At 34.1% G+C, this 27,813-nt stretch overlaps 1 protein-coding gene across 3 annotated transcripts in view; it reads right to left on the bottom strand.

The window, feature by feature from the left end:
• The window catches only part of LOC117118049 (TBC1 domain family member 1-like), a 107,763-nt gene extending 81,271 nt beyond the window's left edge, over positions 1-26,492 (bottom strand). For all 3 annotated transcript variants that reach the window (XM_033262534.1, XM_033262536.1, XM_033262535.1), the window contains exons 1-2: positions 25,799-26,492; positions 6,141-6,806 (exon numbers count right to left, since the gene is read on the bottom strand). In XM_033262534.1, the coding sequence (XP_033118425.1) occupies positions 6,141-6,806; positions 25,799-26,320 (1,188 nt within the window). In that variant the 5' untranslated portion in view covers positions 26,321-26,492. The remainder of the gene's footprint in view (positions 1-6,140; positions 6,807-25,798) is intronic.
• Between the last annotated feature and the right edge of the window lie 1,321 nt (positions 26,493-27,813).

The following is a 27,813-nucleotide window of genomic DNA, read 5'->3' as shown; positions in this document are numbered from 1 at the left end:
CTACAGTACATTGCGAAGTAAAATGTGTAGTTAGGTAAATTGCAGATAGATGTTTTCAACGTTGCATGAAAATCATTTCCTATATCTTCCGGAATTCAAAAAAATTACCACATGCCATGTTTTTTTTTATTTATGTTTTTTTTCATTTACTGTATTGAAAATGTTCATTTTAAACTGCAGGTTGCCATTGAAGTAATGAACTATGTAGTAGATCAAATACGATATTAGCTTTCCAATCAAATGCAACTTAATATTTATTTTGACCTGCTTTCTGTGGCAGTGATATGTCAGATGCACATTACACTTAGTACTTATACTGTCTCTCCTGTCAATAAGTTTGCACATCATACTCTACCCTTGGACACTAATAGAAATCAGATATACCTAGGTAAAGCAGTATTGTTAGTTTGCTTTTATAGGTCTATATAAGCCAGATTAATATTATTAGCACGTTGGCTGCCAGCGAAGAGTATACTCGCCCACTGGGTTTTGCTGAGAGTGCCAGGGACGAGTATACTCATCAAAATCAGGGTCACATTCTAGCGTTTTTAACTTCTTTGTTATACATTGTAGAAACACAAACTCAACGGCTGGTAGTTTGGGGAAAATAAACCTAGACGATAACCTACAAATGACATTGTACATTGTTGTGTTATGTTACCAGTAGTACACTCGAGCGGCACAAGTGGGGGCGCCCTTTCAACATACCAACCCATGCAAAAAAGCGGACGAGATAACTCGCGCTTGGCATAGTCAATAAAAAATGCTAATTACAGTGCCGTCGACGAGATTACTCGCCCCCTAATATTTTCCTGCTAATTTGTTAGACACATCATTTTGATAATATGTGATTAGATAAAATTTCAAAAAAAAAGTATGTTTATACATGTACAGTAAACTTGTTTTGGCACATGGGAAGGAACCTCAAAAAAGGGTCTCTCAGTCAACGCGTTAAACTTCAGGGTAAAGGTAGGTGTATTGTCGTAAAACAGTGAGAGCCAGATTAACGATAGTGATATTTAGTACTTCCTATCGTGCATGAAACATGAATTTAAAAAGGTTCAAGTGCAAGAAGAGCTTTACAAAATTGTTTCATATTTAGCACACCATGCTCTGCAAATTAATGACCATACAATTCCATACTGATTTTCCCAATCTTTCCCAAACAGTCACAAGAAAGAGACAACAAAAAACAAAAACAAAAAATGATAATAAACAATATCATAAAAGATTTCCTTCTATACCGATTTTTTAAAGTAAATTTTGTAAATACATTTGCACCCAAAAACTCTGACTGCTGTTCTGATGATTCGAATTTCGGTTGCAAAAGCGCAATCTTTTAAGTCAGCATCATTCAAAAAATGTTAGTGTCTCTTGTTATTTATTATTTTGCACCCCAACACCACAAGCAAACGAAAAAACTAGTCAACAGAAACCACAACACTGCATACGATTTTGTCGCTTTCTTTTGAAGAACATACCTGTTTATTTTAAGATTTGAGATTCCTTGATCCTAAGCATTTGTATCATCTAAATGACATACAACAAACACTTAATAACACTCAGCTGAAAGTAGAATAGGTTACGCAAACAAGTGACTGTTTGACAAGACTGGTACCACGCTAACTACTAAAATTTAGTTGCCAGTATTGCTACCAATGCCGTAGCTAGCTACTGGGGCAGTTGGGACATTCCCACACAATTTTCCTATTGGGTCCACATTTTTAAAAATGTGTCTAAATTACTGTATGCTGTTTTATCAATTTTTGCCTCCAAAATGGTAACTGGAGTGCCATAGAGCTGGGATTGGTTGAAGGATCAGCAAGCCATTGGCTGACCTGAGGGGGTCAGGGTAGTCTTGACACCCCCCTGGGGGTGGGATGCTTTTGGGGGTTTTTTGGAAACATTTTGACTCTCCCCCCCCCCCAAATTTCAACCCAGATCCACTCCTGCATCCCATGGTGGCATTGTTGACGAGGTGCACACTAAATACGTATTCTTGAATAGTTTAAGCTGTATTCTTTAGGACTTGTTGAAGGCTTTTCGCAGAATGCACTATAGACAGGTATATCATTAAGTATCCCATGCTTGAATATATTATAAGCCTACCATTCCAGTTATTGTTGGATTTCAGATGCTAGCCTTCATCTTAAGTATAAGGTCAGGATATAATTTTAACTAAATGCAGATCTACACTTTTAAAATGTTCTCCTAAAGTGACAGGTTAGTATTATTCTCTCCACACCACTTAGTATATTTTCAAAGCCATACTTTAAAGACTGTTGCTTTGCCTATGACCTAGGATCCTGGGTTTCAAATCAAACAAGATTAAGATACCAGCCAGTAGAAGGGGAAAAAAATATTTTTGAGTACTGTATACATTACAAAACACCATAACAATAATTGTAATTGTGCATGTTTAATTAAAAAAAAAAACCAAAAAAAAACAGTCAAGCTATTTCCACAAATTGATTTTATCCACAGCCTCTTTGTCAGTAGGTATCCCAATGAAACCCGTTTTGCGTTACCACAGTCCGGAAATATTCATGAAATTTGATGAAATGACATGATTTTGATGTTGAGAATAAAATACTCATTGTGAATGTATGTCAATAAAAATAAGATATCTAGATGTGTATAAGAGACAGGCGTGCAAGCATAAATAATGAGCGTATATCTTATGAGTGGATTTCCCGTACGATTTAAATCGAAACGCTACTGTGTTTGTTGAGGTTTGGTCTACAGGAGCACATACTTCGTACAGGTCATGTGCCTAGGTTTAAACAATACCTATACTATTAAATACATTAATGATAATAAGAAACTTAAACGAATCTTTTGTGCTAGTTCTAAATTACATTCAAAATGAATTAATTTCCATAAATCATTATGGATCATTTTAACCATTATTGTTATTCAGGCGCGATTCTCAATGGGGAGTTACTTTGGTCTTAGTTCATTCTTTGACTCAACGTTTCGCCCACGACAAATTGGTGGCAGCGGTTTGATGCAGCTGTGATGATACAGATGAACTCCATGTAACGACTGATCGAGAGACAATGCTTCAATTAGTCTAGAGGTGGTGTAACGTGCTGAGAGTTGATACCACGCGATGAACTGAGCTGAGTCTAGATGCAAGACCCCTGGATGCTGTGGAATTGGAGCACCTAGTAAAATAGATAACTTTATTTTTTTGATTGTATAGATAGATTTATTTATATTGCATTATATTTTGTATGCTTGTATATTTATCCAAATTATTTAACAGTTGAGCAGATTATACAGTATGGCTGAAGCAAATGAGTTGATACTGGCTTTGACTGCTGCATTACAAGGTTTGACGACACAACGTCTGTCTCTTATACACATCTAGATGTGTATAAGAGACAGCATTGCAGAGTGTCCCCAAAAAAAATAGACGCATAAAACCCTATGTGATCTACCAGATTGGTGAAAATTAGATGTTTTCTATGATTATTTTTGAAGTTATGGCCCTCCAAAAATGCTCAAAATGGCAATTGATGAAAAACGCCGTTTTTTAACCGTTTGACCCCCATTTTTGGCAACTTTGATGGGCAATAACTTTTGAACGGTATGTTGGATTTCATTCATTTAAACTGGAAAGTGATCAGTGCAGTAAGTTCTGCATATTAAATGAAGAGAGAATTCACAATAATGAATTTGAAATTTCTCATTGGGATACCTATTGTCAGTAGGCCTCATGTCCTAGTATTATCCCACTGCAAAATCCTGGCGGATTTGGATGCCAGTCAGAAAGAAATCAGTGTTCTAATTCCTATGTATTAGTTGATTTATAATTTTACAAAATTATCCAATCAATAATAATTATGTTCATGAGATGGAACTTCACAGTACGGTAAATGCAAATTTTTCAACTAGGCCTAGTGACATTTCAAAATGTATGTTCAGCATCTTCTAATGAAGATAATATTTAGCTCAATAATGAAGCCAATACTTTTATATTATTAAATATAAACTGATTAAAACAATTAAGGGCATATGTAAGGTTGAATGAGCATGTCGACCAGCTAGTCAATAAGAAGCCATTATCTAGAATGCAAAGGCACAGAGTGTGAAACGCAACACAGCGAGCTGGGAATTCTGTGCACTAACTGTATTATAGCCTATTTATACCTCATACAGTACATACAGTAGATTCTAGGCATCTGATTGGTTAAGAAGCGAGGCAATAGAAAGTACTATTACCCTCAAAAAGTACTATTCCCCTCAAAAATAGTACTTTTTTGACTTGTCGCGATGTGCAAACTCTAGGCCCACTACATCGCGCTGCTGACAGTAAAGGGGACTGCGACCTCTACGACGAGATTATCCCCAGACCACATCATGGATCAGCGAGTAGACGATAAAACAAATATGGAGGCTGCTCGTTTCGAGATAAAGTAGGACTAGCCTAGGCATAGAGTAGTACTTCTTGATGAAGCCGATAGCAAAAGCACCAAAATACAAAAAATAATGTCTTATCAATATTCTATAAATATATTGCAAGATGATGGTGCTGTTGAAATTGAAGAAATAAGCAAAGAAGAGCCAGGCCTAGACCCTCTTTGATCGCCTAGACTAGGCCTAGCTAGTCGAGTGATAGTAGTAGGCCTAGTGTGCCTCTAATATAACAGGCTAGGAAGTAAGTTCTTTTTTAGGCCTCGTAGAATCTATGTACGAGGTATATAAAACAAATATTGACTGCTCTATATTCGGGTAACAGTGAAATCTATTGCCCCTCGGTGATGTGGAGACCGTAGCCTATCTTTCCTGGCTACAGTCTCCACATAACCTCGGGGCAATGCATGAGGTAAGATAGGCTATGGTCTCCACATCACCGAGGAGCAATAGATTTCACCATTCCCCGCATGAGCAGTCAACATTTGTATACTATGCGTTTCATGACTGTGTAACTTGCACGTGATTCTTTTTACATATATGCCGAGACCATTATTAAAGCCATAACCAAACAAACAAACAAACAATAAAGGATGTGTTATCGCAAAAAATTAGTCTCTCCTCAATACGAAAATTGTTATTAATATAATTCCTATCACATCCTAATTTTTATTTTGGGTTTCAAATTAAGTTTCTAGGTTGAGTACAACTGGGTTGATGATATTGTTTAACTTCAGGTCTGAAAACATTTAGAGAAAATCAGTCTAGGATACTGTAAACATTTTCTGAATTGGTTTATTTGTTTTCTTTCAATTCGGAAAACTGCCTTTTCAAAAGGTCTGCTATCAACGTGTATTATAGATTCAGAGCATTAATTTATTAAACCTATCCACAACCCTAAAACCCCACTTGCGTCAAAACATGGACTACGATCAATATTTTCTTTCATTTCAAGATTTTTGTCATGACATTAACTGAGGCTAGTGTAAATAAAATCAAAAATATTAAGTTTAAATTAATAGGTTCTATCAAACATTTATTACAATAGGCTTTTTTTAGAGTACTCAAAGCAACTGTATTCTCATTATTACCGTAAGCACATGAACAGAGTGATTTTGTCTGAAAACACCTGCCAAATATAGATATCAACAAGTTGTCAAAAGCAACCTAATATTTTACAAACAGCTTGTTATGAGTGTAGAGTAGCTTCTATTGAGTGTATGTTGCTAAAAATGAAATCATTTGTCATTGTTTGTTTGTTTTGTTTCCTTTTGTTGTAAGAGGTGTTTTTGTGGAATTGGGCATCAGTTATGAGTTACCATTATAATCAATAAAGAATGTGCTAACAGCACTTCTAAAGCCCTATGCAAACTGGATATTCTTATTTCCAATGTTGATTGTGATTTTATTGTAATAAATAAGTCTTCATCATGTATTGATATTGCACAATTATAGGATTGGGATCAAACTATGGAGTATTGTGTGAAATGTCATTGAGACTAGAGAATGGAGTTATTTTTATTCACTAGAAAAAAAAAAAAAACCTTGTAATTCATTATTTTTAACCCAAGCCAAAATTTGTCTTTGATTCATTAGTTCATCAGTAAGCATAGGAAGGCAATATAGGGGCCTACAAATGCAACTGCAAATGTGTCTATTTCTTAAAGAATTAATCACAATCAATATCACAACTAGATGATAGAGGAACAGTCAAAATTTACCTGGGAACAAAATGAGATGTCGCAAAACCTTTTAGCCATCACTGCTGTCTTTTTTCCCGGGCTGATTAGCGTTAATGTCTCTTTGCCGATCTGGAACAACATTGTGCGATTCTGCGGGTTATGTTTTCGCATCAGTAACGTGGCAATGCTCAATTGTCTGTCAAAGGTCGGAACGCTTCCTCGATGTACGGACATATACGTACTAGAACTGTTGCTCACATCACTGTTGCATCGTGGGATTCCAATGTCAGATTCGCACTCGCTGTCCGTTTTTGAGTCTAACGATTCAGAGCTCGTATTTCTCAAAAGCATATTATCAACACAATCTAAATCATCAACAGACTGGGATTTCTTCCTTTCAACGCTGTTGGAACGCGACCTTGATTGGTCTCCTGTTGAGAAATGTCGCCGCCGTCTGTCACTGTAATCCTCGGATATTTCAAACTCTTTGAACTTGGCTATAGCTTCGTCAATGAGCGATGGCGGTGCTTTCTTGTGTGAAACAACCACCCTGCCACAGTATAAAACCTCGTAACTGTTACTACTATCCAGAATTGTGTCACCAATAAATGGCATCTCTTTCAACTGGTGACTCTCATTCTGACTGTATGACTTCCCTTCAACATGTTTTGCTGCCTCTCGTATTGCAGAGTGAATCGTACCAACCTGACCAAGTAAAAATAATATAAAACATATTAAATCAAGAATTGATAAATTTGTTGATTTAAAATTTAAAAAGAAAACAAATAATGCAGAGACAACATTATCATAGATAAAGCATTTTGTCGAAAGACACACAAAACTTACAGTACAGTGAGAATTTCAAACTTCTGACCTGAAGGTAGAGAGTTTGTGGCACTAAAGCCCCTCTCCCAGTAGGGTTTTTTTTTTCACCATTTGAGTTAGAAGAGTTTGCCGAGTTACTAACTCAGTAAAAACTTGTACCAGGATTCGGAAAGCTCAGAGAGAACTCGTACCTACTTGTAGCAAATTCTAAACTTGTGGTGCTAATATTAAACATGTTTAAAAATAGGTCTACAAGTTGACGTAAACTCAAAGAACTCGTAGGCAACTTGTAGAGTACTCGGGGTACCCCTGCTTAACTCGTAAACTACTCGGGATACTCGTTGGCGGTTTTGTAATGCACAAGTTTGATGCGAGCACCCCAAAATGAGTATGAGTTAAGTATGAGTGCACCAGGTTGGTTACGATCACCAGGAACATTTGGTCTGAATGTTCCTACCTACTCGTATCTAATATGGTACAAACTCGCTATGTTAGTAATAATCTTGTAAAGCTTGTAGTAAATTTGGTGCTTCGCTCAGCATAATTCGTATATAACTCATAACCAACTCTGTAAGGTCGTACCTCACTCATAGCTAACAGGTAGTAAGCTCATATAGCGGTCCTTTTCCAACGAATTAAATCATGGGTTTCACAAGTTTCTAACTCGTGGAACTCGCGCAACTCTTGGATGAAATCAACCTAGGTGGGAGAGGGGCTTAACACTGCAGCAAACCTGTTTCCAAATTGCATTAAACTCAATTTTCACTGTCCTAAAATAATTACCTCATCATTCATCACAGTGAACGTTATAAATTCAATTACTTTCACATGATTGCTATGTTGCTATGACTCATAAATATTCTTTTTTTAAATCACTTTATTATCAAGACAAAAGAAAAAAACAAAATTGCAAAAAAATACGAAACAGTGGTCCAGCAAATGAACAAAAACTGAGGGAGGGCAAGAAAACAAACAATAAAAATAAAGACAAATACAAAAACAAAATAATTTCAAACAGCAAGATACTGTACGTATTCAAGTCCAGGGAGGGCTACTGTATTACAGTACAGGCCCGTAGGCAGGTTTTTCCAAGGGCGGGTTTTCTGGGCGTGAGGTACATGGTCGAAGCCCTGGTGGGGTTGGCAAAACCCCAAAAGCAAGGGGATTTTTGTGCTTTATAGGTCTAAATAATGCTATAAAAGCAGTTTGAAAAGGTCTTTGTCTGCAGTGCATTAGTTGGGTTGGAGGACTTATTTGGGAAATTTGAAGAAGGGGAGGGGGTTCGCCAGAAAAGAGGGGGGTTTGCTAGAAAAGGAGGTTCTCCCGAACCATAAAAACCCCCCTAGAGACGGGCCTGCAGTAGCTAGACCTTGTTTTGTAATCGTTTTAAGTGGTGTATTGATCCAGGTAGGTTCACATTTAGAATGGTAAAAACTGACTTGGAATGACAAGAATGGAAAGACCTCTCTGAGCATGAAAATGTTTTTATTTGAGACGTAAACCTAACCTCTAGAACCAGTTTCCAAGCAGATCAGTTTGACCTTTCAGCCGAAGCTCTCGATGTCAGAAGCGAACGGTGAGTATTTATTTTTCTTATATATCATACAGTCCACTTTCAAGTTAACAAAATTTAAACAGTACTGTAGATGTTTGAAACCAGGCCCAAGTTTAGCTCCATTAATTATAATCAACAACTTATCATTTTCAGAATAACACTTAGGTAATGTTGTCCATCAATTAAAACAATCAAACAGCAGCTGATGAACTTAAAATTTTGTTCTCATCAATAAAAACATGCTCAAAAATATGTTCATTATTCTGTCACACTATTCCTTAAGTCTATGTAATAAAAATGTTTTACTGTCAATAATAAACATTTTATTATTTTCTTTATAATTTTTTTAGAGGGAACTGTTTTCCTACATGGAAATGTGCACCAAGTAAAAAAAGATTGAACAAGTCCAACTACACAGACTTATCATAATAGTTTCGCTATGGTTAAAAATACTAAAAATCACCGCACGACTTCATTGGAATAGGGATTTAGTTCTGCTTTCTATGATTTAGTTCCACACTCCGAATTTTCACCCCATCCCCAGGCCACAACCAGCCTACACCCCAAGTACCTGTATTCCTTATACTCTATCACATGACTTCATAAACCACCAGGGTAGGCCTACTATATTATTTACTTCCCTACTGACCTCACACAACATAAACTGCTGTGATAAAGTGTTAATATTGGTAATAACAAAGATAACGGTACTACTGTAGCTTGCAATCTGATAATTCACTAAAATCACAGCCTGTTCACAGCATGAGAAAGGCAAGTGTCTCTCCATATTTCACTCACATGGTCCATTTAACTTTGGGCCTGTTTCTACAGTACTGACAAGAACGAACCGTTCTTAAGAACTGTTCTTTTTAGGAACGGTCCTTTGTGGCAGTAGAAACGGGGCTCACAAAAAAGAACTGTTCTTTTTGGCATTCCAAAGAATGGTTCTTTGGCACGGAATCAATCCCGTGCCGGGAATGCTAAGGAACTGTTCGTGGGGTAGTTTTTAACTGCAGCATAAATAGCGACCTAATTTAACCTAAGGTCAACTTTGCCACTAGGCTAGGCCTATGTCAAGAATTGTCAAATAAGATGCAATTAAGAGTTACTTTTTACCAGACTTTGTAAAATACTTCTTATTTTAGGCCCCCTACATAAATTTACTTTGGACAAATTCTGAAGTCCTAAATAATAATGACCCGAATTATCGGAGTGATCCACCAGTCCATCCAGTGATACAGTTTTAGTAGGCATATCACTGGTAGTCCCGACGATATAATAATTTACTATTATAGAAGGAATCAGTAAAACAAATGTTAAAAACAAAAGTTTAACCATTGTTTTATTTAAAACCGACATTGTATTTTGGTAGTCGCGTGAAAATATTATTATGTAGTTTTAAAAGCATTTAAGTTTCATTATAAAGGTCATTTGAAATTGCATTCTGAACGATTGTTATGTCATGTTAATAGAGACGTCAGTCTGGTAAACGTTTCATGTGCAGTCAAAATGCAGTTGCAACGCGGTTCTGATAATCAACCAATGATAAGAGAACCGTTTCTTTCTCGATATTCAGTAGAAACACACCCTTTTTTGCTTTACCGTTCAACCTGAATTTAGCTAATTGTTTTTATTCGGGTTATTCTGTCCTAAATATTTTTATGATTAGTAAAACAGGTAATTAAACTTTTGAGTCTCAGTTTGTGTTTTCTAAAGAGTTTCAAACCAGCTGCCGCTACATTAGGTTAAATGCAAAATTACTGTGAAATGCATGGAGCAATTTTCATCCTCTATTTACAACCTTACGTGACAAATTGAACTAAAAATGTACTCATCTTTGCATCGGGTTCTTTTAGCACAATGGTTGGAACTCTCCATATTACCCTTGCTATTACAATTGCAGCCATAGTTTGAGTTTCAATAATGTTGAGTTGGTTTCCATGTTTTTATTGTTTTACTTCATAATTTTCTTTATGAGGATTTTATTCTTGTTTTCATGTAGTTTTTACTTTATAGTTTTTTTTTTTTAATTAATTTTTTGTACTTTCAACATCAGTACCCATATGACAATGAGGAAAGCCACATTCTGTTTCAAACACATACCAAAATTCTTCTAATTATTATTTTTATAATTTATTTTAAAATGTTAACTTGTTTTTAAAATAGTTTAATTCATAGGACTAATGCTAAGAATATTCTTTACAGTATTATCACATTTTATGGCATACAAACTGATTTGACTACTGTAGCTCTGCAAAGAAAGAACTTTAATGCCTATCAAATCATAGCACTGTATTAGCATAATTCATGTAGATGAATGTATTTTAGTTTCTATAGTAGCTTGGGGACATATTTGATTTGAATTGCAAAAGGCAGTTTTGCCTCCTTATTAGCAGTAATATGTGAAAAAGACCTTTTGACTATAGGAAGAATGACAGGTGGTTTTCATGATATGGTTGGAATGTTAGAAACATTTTTTTTTAATTGTTGGTAATTATCAATGAAGAAGATGACTGATGAAAATGGTGATCTGATGATAATGATGTTGACGATGGTGTTACTGATCACGACGCCAACGATGATGAAGATGATATTGAAGATGATTAGGCCAATGATGATGATGATGACGACAATGGTGATGATGACAATGATTATGGCAGTGATCTGGTTTAACAACACAGAAAGAATGACAGGTGGTTTTCTAAGTATGATGGGAATGCTAGTTGCCCAGCAAAGGTTGTTTCTTGCTATAATTTTGAGGTTTAGATAGAAACAATTTCATGGTTTATATTTTTGATACGATACATTTTAATTCACATTAAAATGCAAATGCATTAGTCGGTGCCAAATATTTTTGCTACTGGAAATTTTCTAATACAATATATTTATTATTATTATCAATAAAGATGATTAATACAAATGTTGATCTGATGATAATGATGTTGATGTTATAAGATGAGGATGATTGATGATGATGACGACAATGTCAATAAAGACGACAATGATGATAAAGATTATTGATGATGATTATTTAAGATTATGTTAAGTGAAAGGTGATACAGATGATATTGAAGATGATTGGGCTTATGATGACAATGATGATGAAGATGACAATGATGAAACATCTGATGAAGATGACGACAATGACTATGGCAGTGATTTGGTAACGTTACAACAGTGCCAGTGGCGGAAGGTGACAACGATGCTGCCGCTGGTGTTGACAACGGTGATGACAACTATGGTCAAATAATGGGGATAGATGATGACGATGACTTTGAGCAAGATAATACAGAAAGCTCCATGAATGATAATAAATCTAATAATGTTGTCAAGATGCTACAATTTACAATGATAAATTATTTCCCCTGACAGTTATATGCCATTTCCTTAATTGATAAATGAGCAAATAATATGATCATATCAACATAAATAACAAACTCAAATAAAAGGTAATGACAGAGCTGTGTTATTGTTAGCAACATAACTACAAAAACTAGACCTGCGCAAGGGCTGCAGTTTATACTGTTAGCATACTGAATTACAATGTGTAATACTTTACATGTGTGGATCTTAAAAAAAAAAAATTAGGTAGGTAGGGGCATGCTTGATTGTCTGTCTATTGATGAATACTGATCAGGGTGACTATGAAAGTGGCATAAATATGCTAACAAAAGGCCATATTACAATATCATTGTATTATAAATGAGTACCGGTATGAATAAAGGCAATGTATACATATTTACCTTTAATTTATTAATTTTATTTTTATCTGATTTGGATAAAATTATAATCCACCTACTGAACAATATTACTGTATACATACTTACTTGAGTTTTGCCGTCTCTTACAAGAGAACATTTGGCCATCATTGACTGGAATTGATTTATTGACTTAAATTAAATAGTTACTTTAATTATGGAATAAATAATGCAATATAAATGTTAATTAAATAGTACTTTAATTATGGAATAAATAATGCAAAATAAATGTTATCTCTAAAAGACAAAAACATTTTAAATATTTTTATAAATACGTCATTGTTCTCTATCGTATTACATACAGTAGGTTTGGACCGTGCTAATTCCAAGCGAGTAACATGCGTTTTCACTTTCGAACTGGAAAAGGCAGGATATTCCTGAAAATTCACTATAAGTAAAGGTCATACAATCTTGTACCGTAATAATGTAATTATGACTAAAAAAAATAATGGTAACCTATTGAAAACAGATTATTTCAAGTTTTCGAATTGAGAGCAGTATCAGAAGTATGCTAAACTTGACCATCATGTTATTGTTAATGTTGTTATTGTTAATGTTTGTGAAACTACTATACAGTACAGGGGTGGCTCACAATTTATCAACATTTTTCGCAAGTGTTTACATACTTTTCAGTATTCCTCTGAAGGTGTGCATAACAGTTGATTTTGTTTGTTTTTTTTTTATTTCTGTATAGTGAATCATAAAAAAAAAATAATAATGGCGGCATTATAATTGGGCATAAAAATCTAATATTTCAAATGTTATTTAGAATCAACATTTTCATATACTGTATTGTAAAAGTGTACAAAAATATCCAGCTTCCTCACCCCCTCAGCATACTCTGTGTAACAGCCTTTTGAAAATGTTGATACTCTGGTACTGTATTAATGTCAAATACAATTTTCAAGATTTTTTTAACAGTGTGATCCAATGTGCATAAAAATTGAAATATAAGAAAATATTTCAACAAAGGACCCAATCAAAAATTATTTTTTATTAAAAAAAAAAAAAAAAATTTCGAGATAAAAGCATTCATTTTATTTATTGCAAGAATGGAATGGATTTATTCGTTGTAAACACCAAGGATAGCCCAGGAAAGTCTAGAAGACTTATTTCCAGTGGGGTCCTTCTGGTGGTGATTGAACAATACACCGGGAGACAATCCCCTACTCTTTTCCGAAGTGTGTACTGCGTTCTTTAACGTGCACATGGGCCATAAATGCACTCTAGCTGAAACGCAAGGAGAGGCAGCGATGGGAATTGAACCGGGGATCTAGAGATCTCCACGGTTCAGCGCACATACAGTGGCTACCACCAGATTAGCCGACTGAGCTAAGCTGCTCTTTTTACTAAAAAAATTGAATTTAGTGTTCAAGATTACTGTACAGCAAAAACTAGTCAGAAAAGAAAAAATATGCATTCGTTGAATCATGATAAAATATTGCCCAAAGCATTCAGATCTGCAACATGAAATGAAATATGGGGAACAAAATAAATGAACAAATTGTAATCTACAGGTATATTTTGTTGTACAGTTGAAGATGAAATATTAATCAGAAATCTGGATACAAAGCCTTAGAAATTATTGTGCAAAGTATTTTAGAGGAATATGAAACCAAAATATTCTGAATAAAATATATTGTAACTTGAAGAGGACACAAAATTACATATTTTTATATTCATCCATGCATAATAAAGTATACAATATGGTATGCTAAGGTATTGACAGCCAACAACAGATCTTCGCTTTTATAATCTTTCTCCAAGCTGTACAGTTAAATTCTAACATGCAAATTTAAGGTTCTTTTAGTTCATCTTTCAATAGAAATTAACGAGAAAAAATGTCATTGATTAATAAATAATTTTCTATATCTAGAGCCTGCATCACACCGTAAACACCAGGTAGCGGTACAGTACACAGTACTATTGTACAATCTTTTAATTTTTGGTTAATAAATTTATGATTTTTTTTTAGTACCGTAAAATGCCAGTAATCAATTGAAATGCAAAAATCCATATTTTTCCCTCTGTTTGGCTGGAATTATTCCCGTCAGTATATTTGTGTTAGTTTTATATGTCATGGTTTATAGTAATTATATTTTACAGCTATTTATTGTTTTTGTAAAGCAAATTATTATTTTGAATCATGAGTTCATTATAAAATTATACAAAACTTACCATTAACATAAAGTCAATGCACAATTGGTTTTTATCAGTATGTACATTGAAAAAGTAAAATTTTCACCTTAAAATCTACAGCACTTAAATTTAGAGCAACCACCAGTGTTAAATAAAGAAAAATTCACTTTGGCCCTCCAACCCATTTCTATGCCCACCCCTCCATTAGAAACTCTCAAGCTTCATTGAATTATTTGTGATCATTGGTGCATGATCAATCTGATTGGTCTGTCAAATAATTAAATCAAGAACTGATAATTTAAAAGTAAATTTTAATTTAAATTAATATTTAACACTGAAAGACTTTTTTTTCTTTTTTATGTAAATAATGATTTTTTTTAATCTAACTTTATCCCATGTTAATAATATTGATAAAATAATTTAATTGGTAATAATATTTTGATGTTTTTTATTGAATGTATAATGTAATTTTGATATTCTGTAAATAATATTGATGAAATCATTTTAATGTAATTATTTATTGATGTTTTTTTTTATTGAATGTATAATGTAATTTTGATATTTTGTCTTTTTTTGTGATATTCTGAATGCTTGTTTTTGTTCTTTTTATTGAGTAATTTCACAGTAAATGGACATGATATCCTAACATTTTCATGGAAAAATAGAATACAGATGATTTTGGCTAAACTCTGTGAAACAGAACATATGACATCAATGTTTTGGAAAAGGGTATTACTGTATAAGATAGTTAAATTATCTTTTCAAAAGAAATATGCATGTTTGTATTTTAATACACTACAAATCATATTCCCATATAACGGACAAACAGGATTTTGACATACATTTGGGTCAATGACTTTCCATTGTGGATGCACCAAAAATAAAATGCATGATTACCAATTTTTTTTTTTTTTTTAATTTCTTACTGTATATATTCACTGATTTGATAAACATAAAAGTAACATATATATTTCTTTTTTAGGAATATTGGGCCATTTTTAAATTCCTAAATTTTGTAACATACAATGTTACGTCCGTTACAAAAAAAAAATCAAATTGCATATTTTTTTAATAAAAAGGGTTTTATTTTTCTTTCTAGTGTTTTATCTTATTAGTTTCCAATATATTTCTTATAGAAATAATGAATCCATCCTTATAATACAATTTAAAAAAAATATCCTCCATCTAATTTTAGACATTTTTGTCATGTAACATTTTTGTATGGTGAAATATGGCTAAAAAGTATGTCAATTTATCATTATATTTTTTTTACTATGAATTGTGTGATCATGAAATGATTTTTAATATGTATACTCATTGATATGATGATATTAATGTAAAAATATTTAATTTTAAACAATAAAATCTTTAGTTATAGCTTCCTAAAAAATATTGCTTGGAGCATGTCTATTTACTGTGAAATTGCTCATATACATATTTTTGTAAATACCATCGCAATTCAGCTCTGCTGCAATGATGTCTTTTATGTGAATGCATTGAATAAACAGTTTATCTATCTATCTATCTATGCTTAACATTTAATATTTGTGATCAAATGTCAAAGTTCAGTTTTTTACATAACATTCTGAACACCGAATTGCACTCTCAGCATTAAAGAGAGCAATGCGGTGACCTTGATTTTTTTTTTTTTTCCTGAACTTCTCTTATTCTTAAGTAGTTAATATCAGACATTACCAAAAACTTAGAAAATCGAAATGGATCTGCTGTACACTACTTCACACTCTTATAGCTAAATATTAACATTTTATGACAATGTAATAAAAATATGGTCATATTCAGTAGAAACATGTTGTTTTTTAGTTTTTTTTTGTTTTGTTTTGTTTTTTTGGTTTTTTTTGGGAGATAATAATGGAACAGACAGTAGCAGTAGAATATTGAGTACTCAGCCTCAATATTGATATTTCATTGACGTAAAGTAAACACTTCATATCCCTCACAAGGAAATTTGATCACATTTTCAAGAGACCTTCACTGGTTAGCATATAAATTGATTTCAAAATCAAGTTCTGCTAATTACCATAGTTCCTTGGGTATTACCTCATCCTCCACTTCCATTGAAAATGAACATAGGCTGGGATTAATGAAGGGGAAGGTTGCGCCTATACCAAGGAATTCCCTATTAATCGAGATTCATTATATTTATAGTGATGGCCAATGAAATTTAACAAACTTTTAATGCCACATGAATAATTCAAAGTAAACAATAAATGAGTTCAGCTACTCATTCAAATCATATCCTGGTTTACCACTTCCCTTAAGAATTAAATTTGGCCGAAATTTGGGGGATGCGCTTATACTGTACCAAGGAGTCCCATTCATCTACATTCATTATACTGGAATTTATAGGGATGGCCAATCAAATACCAAATTTTCAATGCAACATGAATAATTCAAAGCCATAAATAAAGCTACTCATTCGAAGCATACCCTTGGCTTCCCCTTCCTTTAAAAATTAGGCCAAGATTGGTTGGGAGGGACGATGTGCTTATACTGTACCAAAGAATCCCATATTCATCTAAATTCATTTTATTTATGTGGATGGCCAATCAAATAAACAAATGTTCAATGCAACATGAATAATTCAAAGCTAATTAATAAATCAGTTGAGCTACTGTACAGCTACTGTACTCTCATTCAAATGCCTGAGGAAACACCGGTATGAATTAGGATACAAAGTAGGGGTGGGATAATACCAAAGAGTATAAAACTGCAAGAGGTGCGACTGCCCTTATTTTGTATGCAGGCAATGAAACGTTAAAAAGTACTACCACGAAGGGGCGTGTCCTTTAAAAGAACGTAATATGCGTTTGAATCGAACGCGTGCTGCATTTGAAACTCGAGCATGCATTCTAAAGACGTGCAGCACGAGTTCGATACAAACGCATTTTACTTTCTTTTGAAGGACACGCGCCTTTGAGGGAGTACTTTTTGAGATAGGATTCTGTTGCAGTTTTATACTCTTTGATAATAACCAGAGATGGTGCACCATCAAAGCACTCAACAAACTTTCATTAAACTATACACATTTCATATCAGATTTTATCAGATACCACAACTTCATTAGACTCTCTGGTGCCCTGAACCTCTTGTACTGTACACTTGACCACACAACTCTCTACTATTATTTTACTCTCATGTGCCAAGATTATACTGATATATTGCAACAATCTGGATGCATTGCAACCATCTGGATACATTGCACTACTATAGTGATTTTTCTCAAGTATGACGATTTTGTCATTCCATTATTGTCAGGGCATCATAATTCATTGACATCTGCAAAAGAAAATTTAACATTAGAATTTTTTGTTTTCTCCCAGGATTGACAGGGCTATGAATTATTGATTGATTGGCTGACTTAAGTAAATGCTGAATATAGAATCACATTCCAAAATTACAGTAGGCTGGGAAGAGAGATGCAATTCAAATTAAATTTGAATTGACCTATTGAACTTTGACAGACTTTACTGACCATAGAGCAACTGTTGGCAAATCATTTAAATTATTGACAATCATAATAGCAAATAACAATTTATTCATGCCATCACATCAGCCACTTGATCAAAAGAATAATACAAATTCACACAATTTTATTTAATAATGTCATCTTAATTGGCGTACATCCATCTCTAGCATTTTTTACTTAATTGTTTTTATTTATTTATTTTAAAACAAAAATGAGACAGATGGGTAAATAGGCAAAATAAAGATGAAAATATGCTTCGGGGTCACCATCCAAAAAAATTAAATAGAACCAGTCAAATTTTACCAGACTCAGGGTTCTTGTTTTTTTTTTTTTTTGCTAATTGCAGGTTTGAAATCTTGTAATTTTGTTCATATTATTTTTAAGGGGGAAATAATGTATTTCAGCACAAGCAAAGCCAACATCGGATGATATTAATGGTGTAGATTGGCCTGCAATGTTCAACAACTATTTTTTAAACCTTAATATTTTACAGTATGTGACTAGGTGAATTTGTTTTTAATTTGTTAAACAATTTAAGCCTCGGTATTCTTATAAAAAAAAAGTGTACAGTATTACAATAGCCTAGAAAACCAGTAATCAACCTGGGAATTGTTTATTCAGTCACTCACACTCCAAACCCACAAGAATAGCAGATTGACTTTATTATGACTCATCATGTAGGTAGTTTGTGGGTGTTTTACAGTCTACAATACAGGACACCTACAAGGGTCAGTTTCATCCAATTTGCCACAACAAATGTGGCAAAGACAAGCCAAACCACTCACTCGTCGCAAAAATCGATTTTGAGTTATTAATACAATGTTAGAGAGTAAAATAATAGTTATAAAATGGTAAAAAAAATCATTAAAATCGGACATTTCCTTATGAAGTTACAAGCGTTAAAACATACAGCTGTTTAAAGAACAATATATGAGAAATCAGCCTTCAAAATTTATGATTTCAAGCATTTCTCATGCAGAAACTATCATCAAATCCTTAAAAAGTGTTGTGTTAACATTGAAAATGGGGAAAATAACAGCATAGAATGATGTATAGATGTAAAGATTAGTTTAGTGCAATAAAATAGATTTTTAAAAATTTGACATTCCAGCATGTTTTGACCATTTTCTCTAAAACACGATTTGCGACGAGTGACTGGTTTGGCTTGTCTTTGCCACAAATGTTACTAATTATGCACAAATTATGGTATTAATAAATTTAATTAATGTTTACGTGGGAGTGATACTGGATGTAATTTAGCAATACTCTTTAAATGCAGTTGATTAAAGTTTTAATAGTACTATAGTCCACTACATCACTACATATAAACCACAAAATACAGGCAGATGGTTGAAGACACAATAATGTACAATTCTAAATCGTTTCTCTTCAAAGATATAACTTTCCTATATTTTGTCATTCTAAATTATTTGTGTTTGTTTCTAATATGGTAATTCCTTGTTTTAACCTACTGTTGCTTTTACTATATAGACAATTTTTATTTTAAAATTCAAATTCAGATTGTTAATTACAATTGAGAATTTAATTCACTTTAATTTATTGTATGTTAATTTTTAATCATACTTTTTATGTTTCATTATTTTGCACATCTGTAGTTTTTGAGAGCAGTTTCTGGTTTGGTTTCATGCCTTTCCTTGCTCATGGCAATATGTTAGGTATTAAGTCTGTGGAAAACAAACAACTTTTTGTTTAAATTTTATTTATGCATATTGTTTGTGTTATGTGTATTACCTAGGAAAATGTAACTGACTTTTTGTTTAAATTTTATTTTTGCATATGGTTTGTGTTACGTGTATTACCTGGAAAATAATTTGAATTTCAAAATAAAGATGAATCAGAGTCCCTACACTGTTATTTATGGAAGATCCATTTCATCTTTTTTTCCAGTGTTCCTAATAAATAATTATATAGTTAACTCTCTTTTCAGTGTAAAACTCTTCTCATAACCATCATGAAAAAAAACCCACATATTTGTGCTTCATGTGAATAAATATGTTTAAAAGGAAGCAAGAAATTCAAAATATAAATAAGGGTTTAAAAAACATATTAACTCCATTTAATTACTTGATAAATAAAATGAAAAACTACTATAATAACTGTACTGGTACAGTGGGGTATATTATTTTAAGGGAAAAGCGAACACTATCGTGCCGTCAACAATCTCCTGATGTCCTGAAGCCCATAAACATGGCTCCAATAATTTTTTTATTAATCTGTCATTGCATTCTTAAAGTAGGCCTACAGTATGTACCATACACTTTCTTTTTTACTATTTATAGAGCAAGTAAAATGTTGCTTTAACTCAGTGTTCTTATTCTATTTTTATTTTTTTGCCAATTTTAGGATCAACATTATGATATTTTTTACAGTGTATAACTCTGTACTTCTCATTTTATAGAAAAGTATTATTGTCAGGATATTTTGTTTTGTTGTATAAAAAAGACAACATCACATATTTCCTGATAACCAAATCCCATGTGGATACTTTGTAAACATACAGTGTAAGGCAGTATACAGGGCATAGACACACGCTGGGAGTTAACAATTTAAGCCTTGGTGTTCTTATTTTTTATTTTTTTTTAAGTGTTCTCTGGTGATAAAAATTACAAAATAATTAAAAAAAAAAAAAAAAATTCAAACATTCAAAATTCTTTATCATGGAGTTTGAAATTTAAGAAAGACCTGTCAGATACAGTACAATGAAAGAATACATTGTTTTTTAATGACCAACTATAGAAAATTTTCGCGAAATTGAAAATGAAAATTTCAGATACCTGGCAACTACCACTGGGGGACTTTCAGAGGCCTAGCATTTCACGGTACGTATTTGCTATTAACATTATGGATTAAATCAACGATAAATCTAAATTGATAAAGAGAAAAAAACATTTTAAAACAGAAAAAACAGGAAATTACTATATTACAAAAAAAAATCTATTTCAATGTTTACATATAGTCTGTCGTCTACTGCTACTATGGCAAGGGTCTAGCGGCGCTATCCGCTGCGCGGTTCTCTATTTATAAGTAGCTAGCTGCTCAAGCTAGGCCGCTGGAAGTCCCCCAGTGAGTTTCGAGACATTGCGGCGCTGTTTCAAAATAAATCCGATAAAAAATTGTCTATACTATTATATTTTGCCCTTTACATTTAAAACCAATAAACAAATGTTTTAAAAGCAAACAACACAAAAACCATAGCAAACCATTGCAGACCAGGGTTGAATGACATAGAAGTCTTCAATAAGAATGTTTATATTTTGCAATTTACAATTTAAAAGCATTATTTATTTAGCATCCATTCAAATACAATTCACAATTACAAAACAAAGACATACAAAAAAGAGATAAAAATTGCCAGTAAAAACGGAGAATGGATGGACGACCTATAAAAATCAACTAAAGGTGATTTATTTTCAATGGGGTCCAAAGCAGAACATCATGGGATCAGAATATAAATATAGAGGCCCAAATATAAAAATGAAGGTACGATATTTATGAAATATGATAACAATCATTTCAAAAGCCAACAAAACCTGTACAACCATATTGCAAAACCAGAGTTAGATTGTATCAGGGATTCATACTGTAGGTCATATACACTGCAAGGACATGTACATAATTTTGTTTTACTGGTCATTTACATGCATATTTTGCAAAACTACTGTAGCAATTGGAAAAATATCAGCCATACTGGCTCCTCCCAAAATACTAGAAGTCATTAGAGTTTATGCAATTTCATCTGATCACATGCTTTGCATTCATTTCTAATACATTTAACATGATTAATATACAGTACAGTATGTTCTGCTATTGCACAGATTCAATGCATGTTATTTGAAATTTGTAATAGGCCTATATTAAAATCTAGAATATTTTATAGATTTAATCAAATGTACTAGATATTATTATTGTCAATATTTTTGTTTGTTTTGTGACTTTAATTTGTTTAATTATTGTCACTACTATAGCTGGAATATCAAAATCCTGTTTGCCTAAATATGGTCATCATGACCATATATAGGCACATCATGTCTAAATATGGCCATACAATAGTTTTCTGTTAAAGAAATGTGAAAACTGTCTAAAAATACCTTTTATGTATTTAGCCTATATAACTGTAAGTTTACAGACTTAAATTTGAGTCCAGGAAATTAGGCTTAAATGATGAAGGGTTGTTGAGAGCAGCTAGCTCAAGTCGGCTAATCTGGTGGTAGCCACTGTATGTACGCTGAGCCGTGGAGATCTCTAGGTCCCCGGTTCAATTCCCATCGCTGCCTCTCCTTGTGTTTCAGCTAGAGGGCTGAAATACAAGTTACAATAGCGCACTGTCTTTCGGATGAGACGTTTAACCCGTTGGTCCCGTGTGCATTGATGGCCCATGTGCACGTTAAAGAACGCAGTACTCTTCGGAAAAGAGTAGGGGATAGTCTCCCGGTGTACTGCCCAATCACCCCAACAGAAGGACCCCACTTAAAATAATTGTCTTCTTCTAGACTTTTGTGGGCTATCCTTGGTGTTTACACCGAATAAATCCAATCCAATCCATGAAATCAAACAATTCTTTGGAAATTTTACTTTTATTAATTCATTATAAATTAATCAAATTTAATTAATTATTTATAAGATCCAGGCAGAATGTAATGTATTTTTTTTTTTTTTTTTTTTTTTTTTTTTTTTTTTGTAAATTTACTGTACTCCAATACTGTAGAGCTATTTCAGAATTCTTGTCTGTGTTTTTTCAATCTCGTAGTGGTGATTAATTTTCGCTGTTGGTTTTTATTTGAAACAAAATACACAAAATAGCCCTATTTTGTGATGATCAGAGAGCTTTTTGATTATTTTTTTAAGTAAATAAATTTATAGCCAAAACTGTCTTGAAGTTTACACTCTGTCTGATAATAACTCAAATATAAAATGTAAAACCTGAATTTATAACAACTTCAAAGTAATTAGAAATGAACAATACTATCACAACATAGTTGTTTGGTTTTATCGAACAATGGTTTTAAATATCACAAAATTGATCTATGGGTATTCCCAATGTTTAAAAGTATTACATTATGGGATGGTTCAACAAATAGATACAAAAGATGATGATTCAGTGTACAGTAGGTCAGAATAAAACTAACACAGACGTACAGTAGAGCATGTCATCCTACTTAAAAATAAGAATTAATATAAATTGTTTATAATAGCTGGTGTTACTTCTCCATGCTTTGTAAGAAACAGGGGCAGCTCCAGAATTTTTCAAACGGCGAAGGGGGGCACAACATTTTCAGAATAGTGAGTAGCTTATTTAAATACAACATTGGTATGCACTGAAATTGTTTAATAAATGGTAGCCAGGCAAAGGGAACATGCCCTCCATGCCCCCCATATATGGCTCACAAGCATTCACCTCTGCGGCGTCTACCTTATGGAATGCACTCCCAGTAGAAATCAGGAACGCCGACTCACTTCAGCTTTTTAAAACACAACTCAAAACTCACCTCTTCACTGAAAGTTTTGCTGAATTTCTGTAAGACACTTTTTACCAACTATGTTGTTTATTTATTTTTTTTTTCCCATTAACTGTTTAGCTAGACACCGCCATCACTAAAGCACCTGTGAGTCATGCATCGGCAGGCTTCACGCCTTAAATTGACGATAAACGGTGCGGTGTTGGTTTGGTTTGTTTAGGCGTCTAGAGTGCTGTTAGTCAAGGTTCATGGTTTTTTTTTCTTGTCCGTTTCCTTCCGTTGTTGTCAAGCGCCTCGAGGTTGGTCCAACGGGAGGCGCTATACAAATTGCAAATTATTATTATTATTATTATTATTATTATTACTGCCAAATGAAAAGTTCATGGTCTACACACCCTCCAAATTCAAAATTGTATTAAACTTTAGATTTCAGACTACTGTACTGTACTACCAACAGAACATCCATTGAGTGTGCTGGAGTAACAGATACTTCAATAAAGTGCAGTTTGTCTATAATAGGTAGCTTTCGATTGCACAAAGACAGTAGGACGTAGAACGTAATAACGTCACTAAAAGTCATCTGCGCATGCAACAACGTTAAGGTCACCTCGTCGAGTAGATTCTGGAACGCAATTTGGCCAAATCTACATATGCAGAGAACGTAGGACGCCAGGTAGGACAGTCACGCATGAGTGATTCCGTTCTAGCGTCGTGTCGTCGCACAAATCAAAAGCTCCCTAATACTTGAGGCCTAGGCCTACTATTTGTTTAGGGGTTCGAATCACAGTCCTCACCATTTTTATTTGTATTTGGGAATGGGAAACCTGTGTATAGAGTCTCTACTGTATACCAATTTTTGCTAAGGTTCTAAATTAGCTTGCCCGACTAATGATACTCCGAAGGGGCCTGGGAGATTGCTTGGTGCACGATTGCGTATCCAAAGAATTATGAAAAAGTGCATTGAATGTCTATGTTTTAAACAAATACAGTACTATACTGTACAACTTTCCATTTATTATTATATATTTATATTATATACTTATATATTTATATTATATACTTCATTCTAAATACAATGTGAACATACTACTGTACATTATATTATACAGTAGAAAGCTATACTGTATATTGAATTTAGTTGAACACAGTATTTGTTTTATGTTTCACCTGTTTTCACATTATACAGTAGGTATGTTTATACATTGAATACAGCCTCACCATCACAGATACAATAAAAGATTTATATGAAATATGGTCGAAAATCAATATACAGTGTGTTTTCAGATATCGAATGAAATACGATTGTAAATTATTATTTTCTTCAAGAGTCGACACACGAGCAAGAGAAGAGAGCATGCTTTTCAATTCTAGAATGATTCGAAATTGTGGAAAGTCAGCGGTCCATCCCGAATACAACAAAGCTAAAACATACAATTCTTACCATACTGTAGTAGCGATCGAACAGGAATCGGGGAAATTGAAACAATTACGGTCTGGCACGGAATATGAGTTTCGGTAGGTATCTATCGCAAGATCAGCGATAAAAAATCGCTGTCGTATCGGCAGTGTACTGTGTGTTGACATGGGTATTGTATGTGGGCTAGGCCTAGAGGCATTTTTGCAAAGACGTTTTGTTTCTCAGGTATATTTTCGAAGTTTTACTAGGAAAAAAAAGAAAAAAAAAAGAAGGCGGCCCCAAAAGAAGGATGCGGCGGGCGACGAGAAACATTTTATTTTTTTTTACATGGCCTTATATCTTCTTGTCGTAGATAAATAATAATTGGTAAAACAAATCCAGAAGCATCACACATTCACATCGATTGGCTAAGGTCAGGACCGAAGTACTTCGCATTCCCAAAGTAAGAATCTGGTAATTGCAGAATTAATGGCTATATGTTTAGGTACAGTACGTGACTATCGGCCATTTAGAGCGCGATACCATGGCACCGCTATCATTTTCTGCCATTTTATTCCCGCATCAATATTTCCCAAATTTTTTACGAGGGCGGGAGTGATAATCTAACAAATTTTCTATATGCCCTAAACAATTTATGTCATAAAAGTTTTAAAAATGCGAAATAATAATAACAAACATTAAAATTGGGAAAAAAGCCCATGCCATGGCAATATTCGATTTGCCTATCGGGAACGATTCAGAAAAATATAACTGTGGCCCGCGCCTGTTGTCGCTTGCTTGCTAATTTTAGCTCCTTGCCATTTTGGTCTAGGCCTAGGCCCTAGGACTACTAGGCCGTTTTGGTACTTGTCATTGCCGTTTTGGTTCATTGCCGTTTTGATTATTGCCATTTTGGTTTATTGCTGTTTTGACCTGTTTCTGCTTTATTGCCCTAGCCTTGAAGGCCTAGGCTAGGCCTAGGCTTGTTAGTATTATTTTTAGTAAACAAACAATGTCCATAAAAATATTAATCAAAACAAAAGGAAAATTGTTTTCTTACCAATTCCAAATTATCCACTTTAAAGACAAAACATGTGAATGGTTTATCGCTTTCACGTCTCCATAAGTAACTGAAATATTCCTTGTCAATTCCTCTACAAAATCTGCCGATACCTTGCAAATGATGGCAAAATGCAGTCTTGCCCGTTCTATTTACAATTCCTCTAACGGTATGCTGGGAGACCTCCAGCGAAATGGCCTCCTCTTTACCCTGCGCAACATGTTTCACTTCGGCAACAATCCAGGGTAACAGTGGTTGGGTAATTCTTTTATCAAGAACAGAACAACCCAGCAACATCAAATTAAAATGTTTGGAGGCAGGATTAGATTCGCTATTTCCACTAAGCATCGTTTTGTTTTTAACATCAGAACCTGCATCTTTCGGCTCGTCAGGCGAAGTGTTAGCCCGAGTGTTTGTGGTTAAAAGTGGCGAATCGCTATCGCTTGGGCTTGAGTCGCGACAATTTACTCCGCTATCTTCTTCGGCTTGTTGTTCGCAAGCACTGTCAGAGAAAGTGTTCATTGTGAATTAACAACCTCACCTGAGTACAAATGAGGATTTCCGTTTCAGAAAATCCCCAAAGACATCCTGGTTAGATTTTAATAAAACTGGTTTTTATAGATGTCTGAAATGATATTGAATGAATGAGTCGGATCAGCTGCTCACTTGGCAGCCCCTAGCTTGCTAGAGTATCGCATGCTGTATGTGTTGTGTTGTTTGGATGTTTATTGATTGGATGTTGAGAGCGCTATACTAACTTTGTCGATTGTCTAATTTCAACTTGTTCCGTCCATCCGGTGCAGCATTACATTTTCCAAATTAATATTTTTTTGAAAAATAAAACGGTCAATGAGTAAGCGCTTCCCCCTTAATAATATTAGGTTTTTAGAGGAGTAATTATTGATTGGTGTGTTGATTTCAAATCAGTGATATTGAAGGGTGCCCCAGCCACCCCCTCCCCCAACCTATTATAAAAGAAATGGAGAAAAAAGGAAATTATATTAAAATTTAACTCTCAGTGTTCCATTTCTGACCATCTAGAGGTGCTATAATCATAGGATAGTTACATACTCCAAGTATTGCGAAGTGCACCCTCTAATTCGAGATCGCTTTTCAGTACTTTAAAATGATCAATCTTTTAACACAAAGCTAACCATCTAAAGACCGAACCCTCGAGACCACCCCTAGTTCCAGGTCCCAGTCTCGAATTCGAGGGCAAACTGTATTAAAAATGTACGAAGCTGTGCGGTACATATAGTTTTGGTGGCCCGAAAGTTTCAATTGCATCAAAATCCCCACATAGGATAGGTCAACATTCTATTAGGCAAGAGCCCTTAAGTTCTATTGAACTTTCCTGATCATCCATTCGGTATTTCTTAGGGGAGGAGGAAATTGAAATGTCAGTCATGACAGACTGGTGACGGTATACAGTGTGAAGAAGTCAGTTAAATTAGGCCTACTTTCCCCGATGAAAGAATGATGTTCAGCGAGCTTTCGTTATGTCGATTCTCGAACAAGGTAGCGAAAGCAGAACTGATTGTTGTGCCTTTGGCTCGAAAGTGAATCTTTCAAGCATTAGGAAACAAAAATACTTCCCTTTCCCATCTTACTTTACCACTACGTCAAGTCTGTTAGACGCCCGAGGCTCTGAGTCATCGACTCAGAGCCTCTGGTCGCTTAGGCCACTTTTCTGATGGGCTCCTCATAAAATGTTCTACCGCCTATTTCGTCATCGTCTTGTTTCATCACTCAAAAAAAATCCTGAAGTCTCTGAGGATTTTGGGGTATCCGATCAGTTTGTCGAAACCCAGTTTTTCAAATCCCAGATTGCCAAATCCACTTTGCCAAGGGCCGTCAAAATCGCATCGGCCGCACCGGCTTTGGCCGGACACTTTTCCCCTTCTATTACTTTTTTAAATATAGGGCCTATACCTAGGTATTATATGAATTTATCATCACGTTCCCTTAAAATACTACACTGCGCTATGTCAGTGTTTTCAGTACAATCATTATCA

Source organism: Anneissia japonica, unplaced genomic scaffold (genome assembly GCF_011630105.1).
Source record: "Anneissia japonica isolate Jap-2015-1 unplaced genomic scaffold, ASM1163010v1 scaffold287844_len763494_cov143, whole genome shotgun sequence".
NCBI lineage: Eukaryota > Metazoa > Echinodermata > Crinoidea > Comatulida > Comatulidae > Anneissia > Anneissia japonica.
The sequence above is the reverse complement of the archived record's forward strand: the minus strand, read 5'-3'. Positions and strand labels throughout refer to the sequence as shown.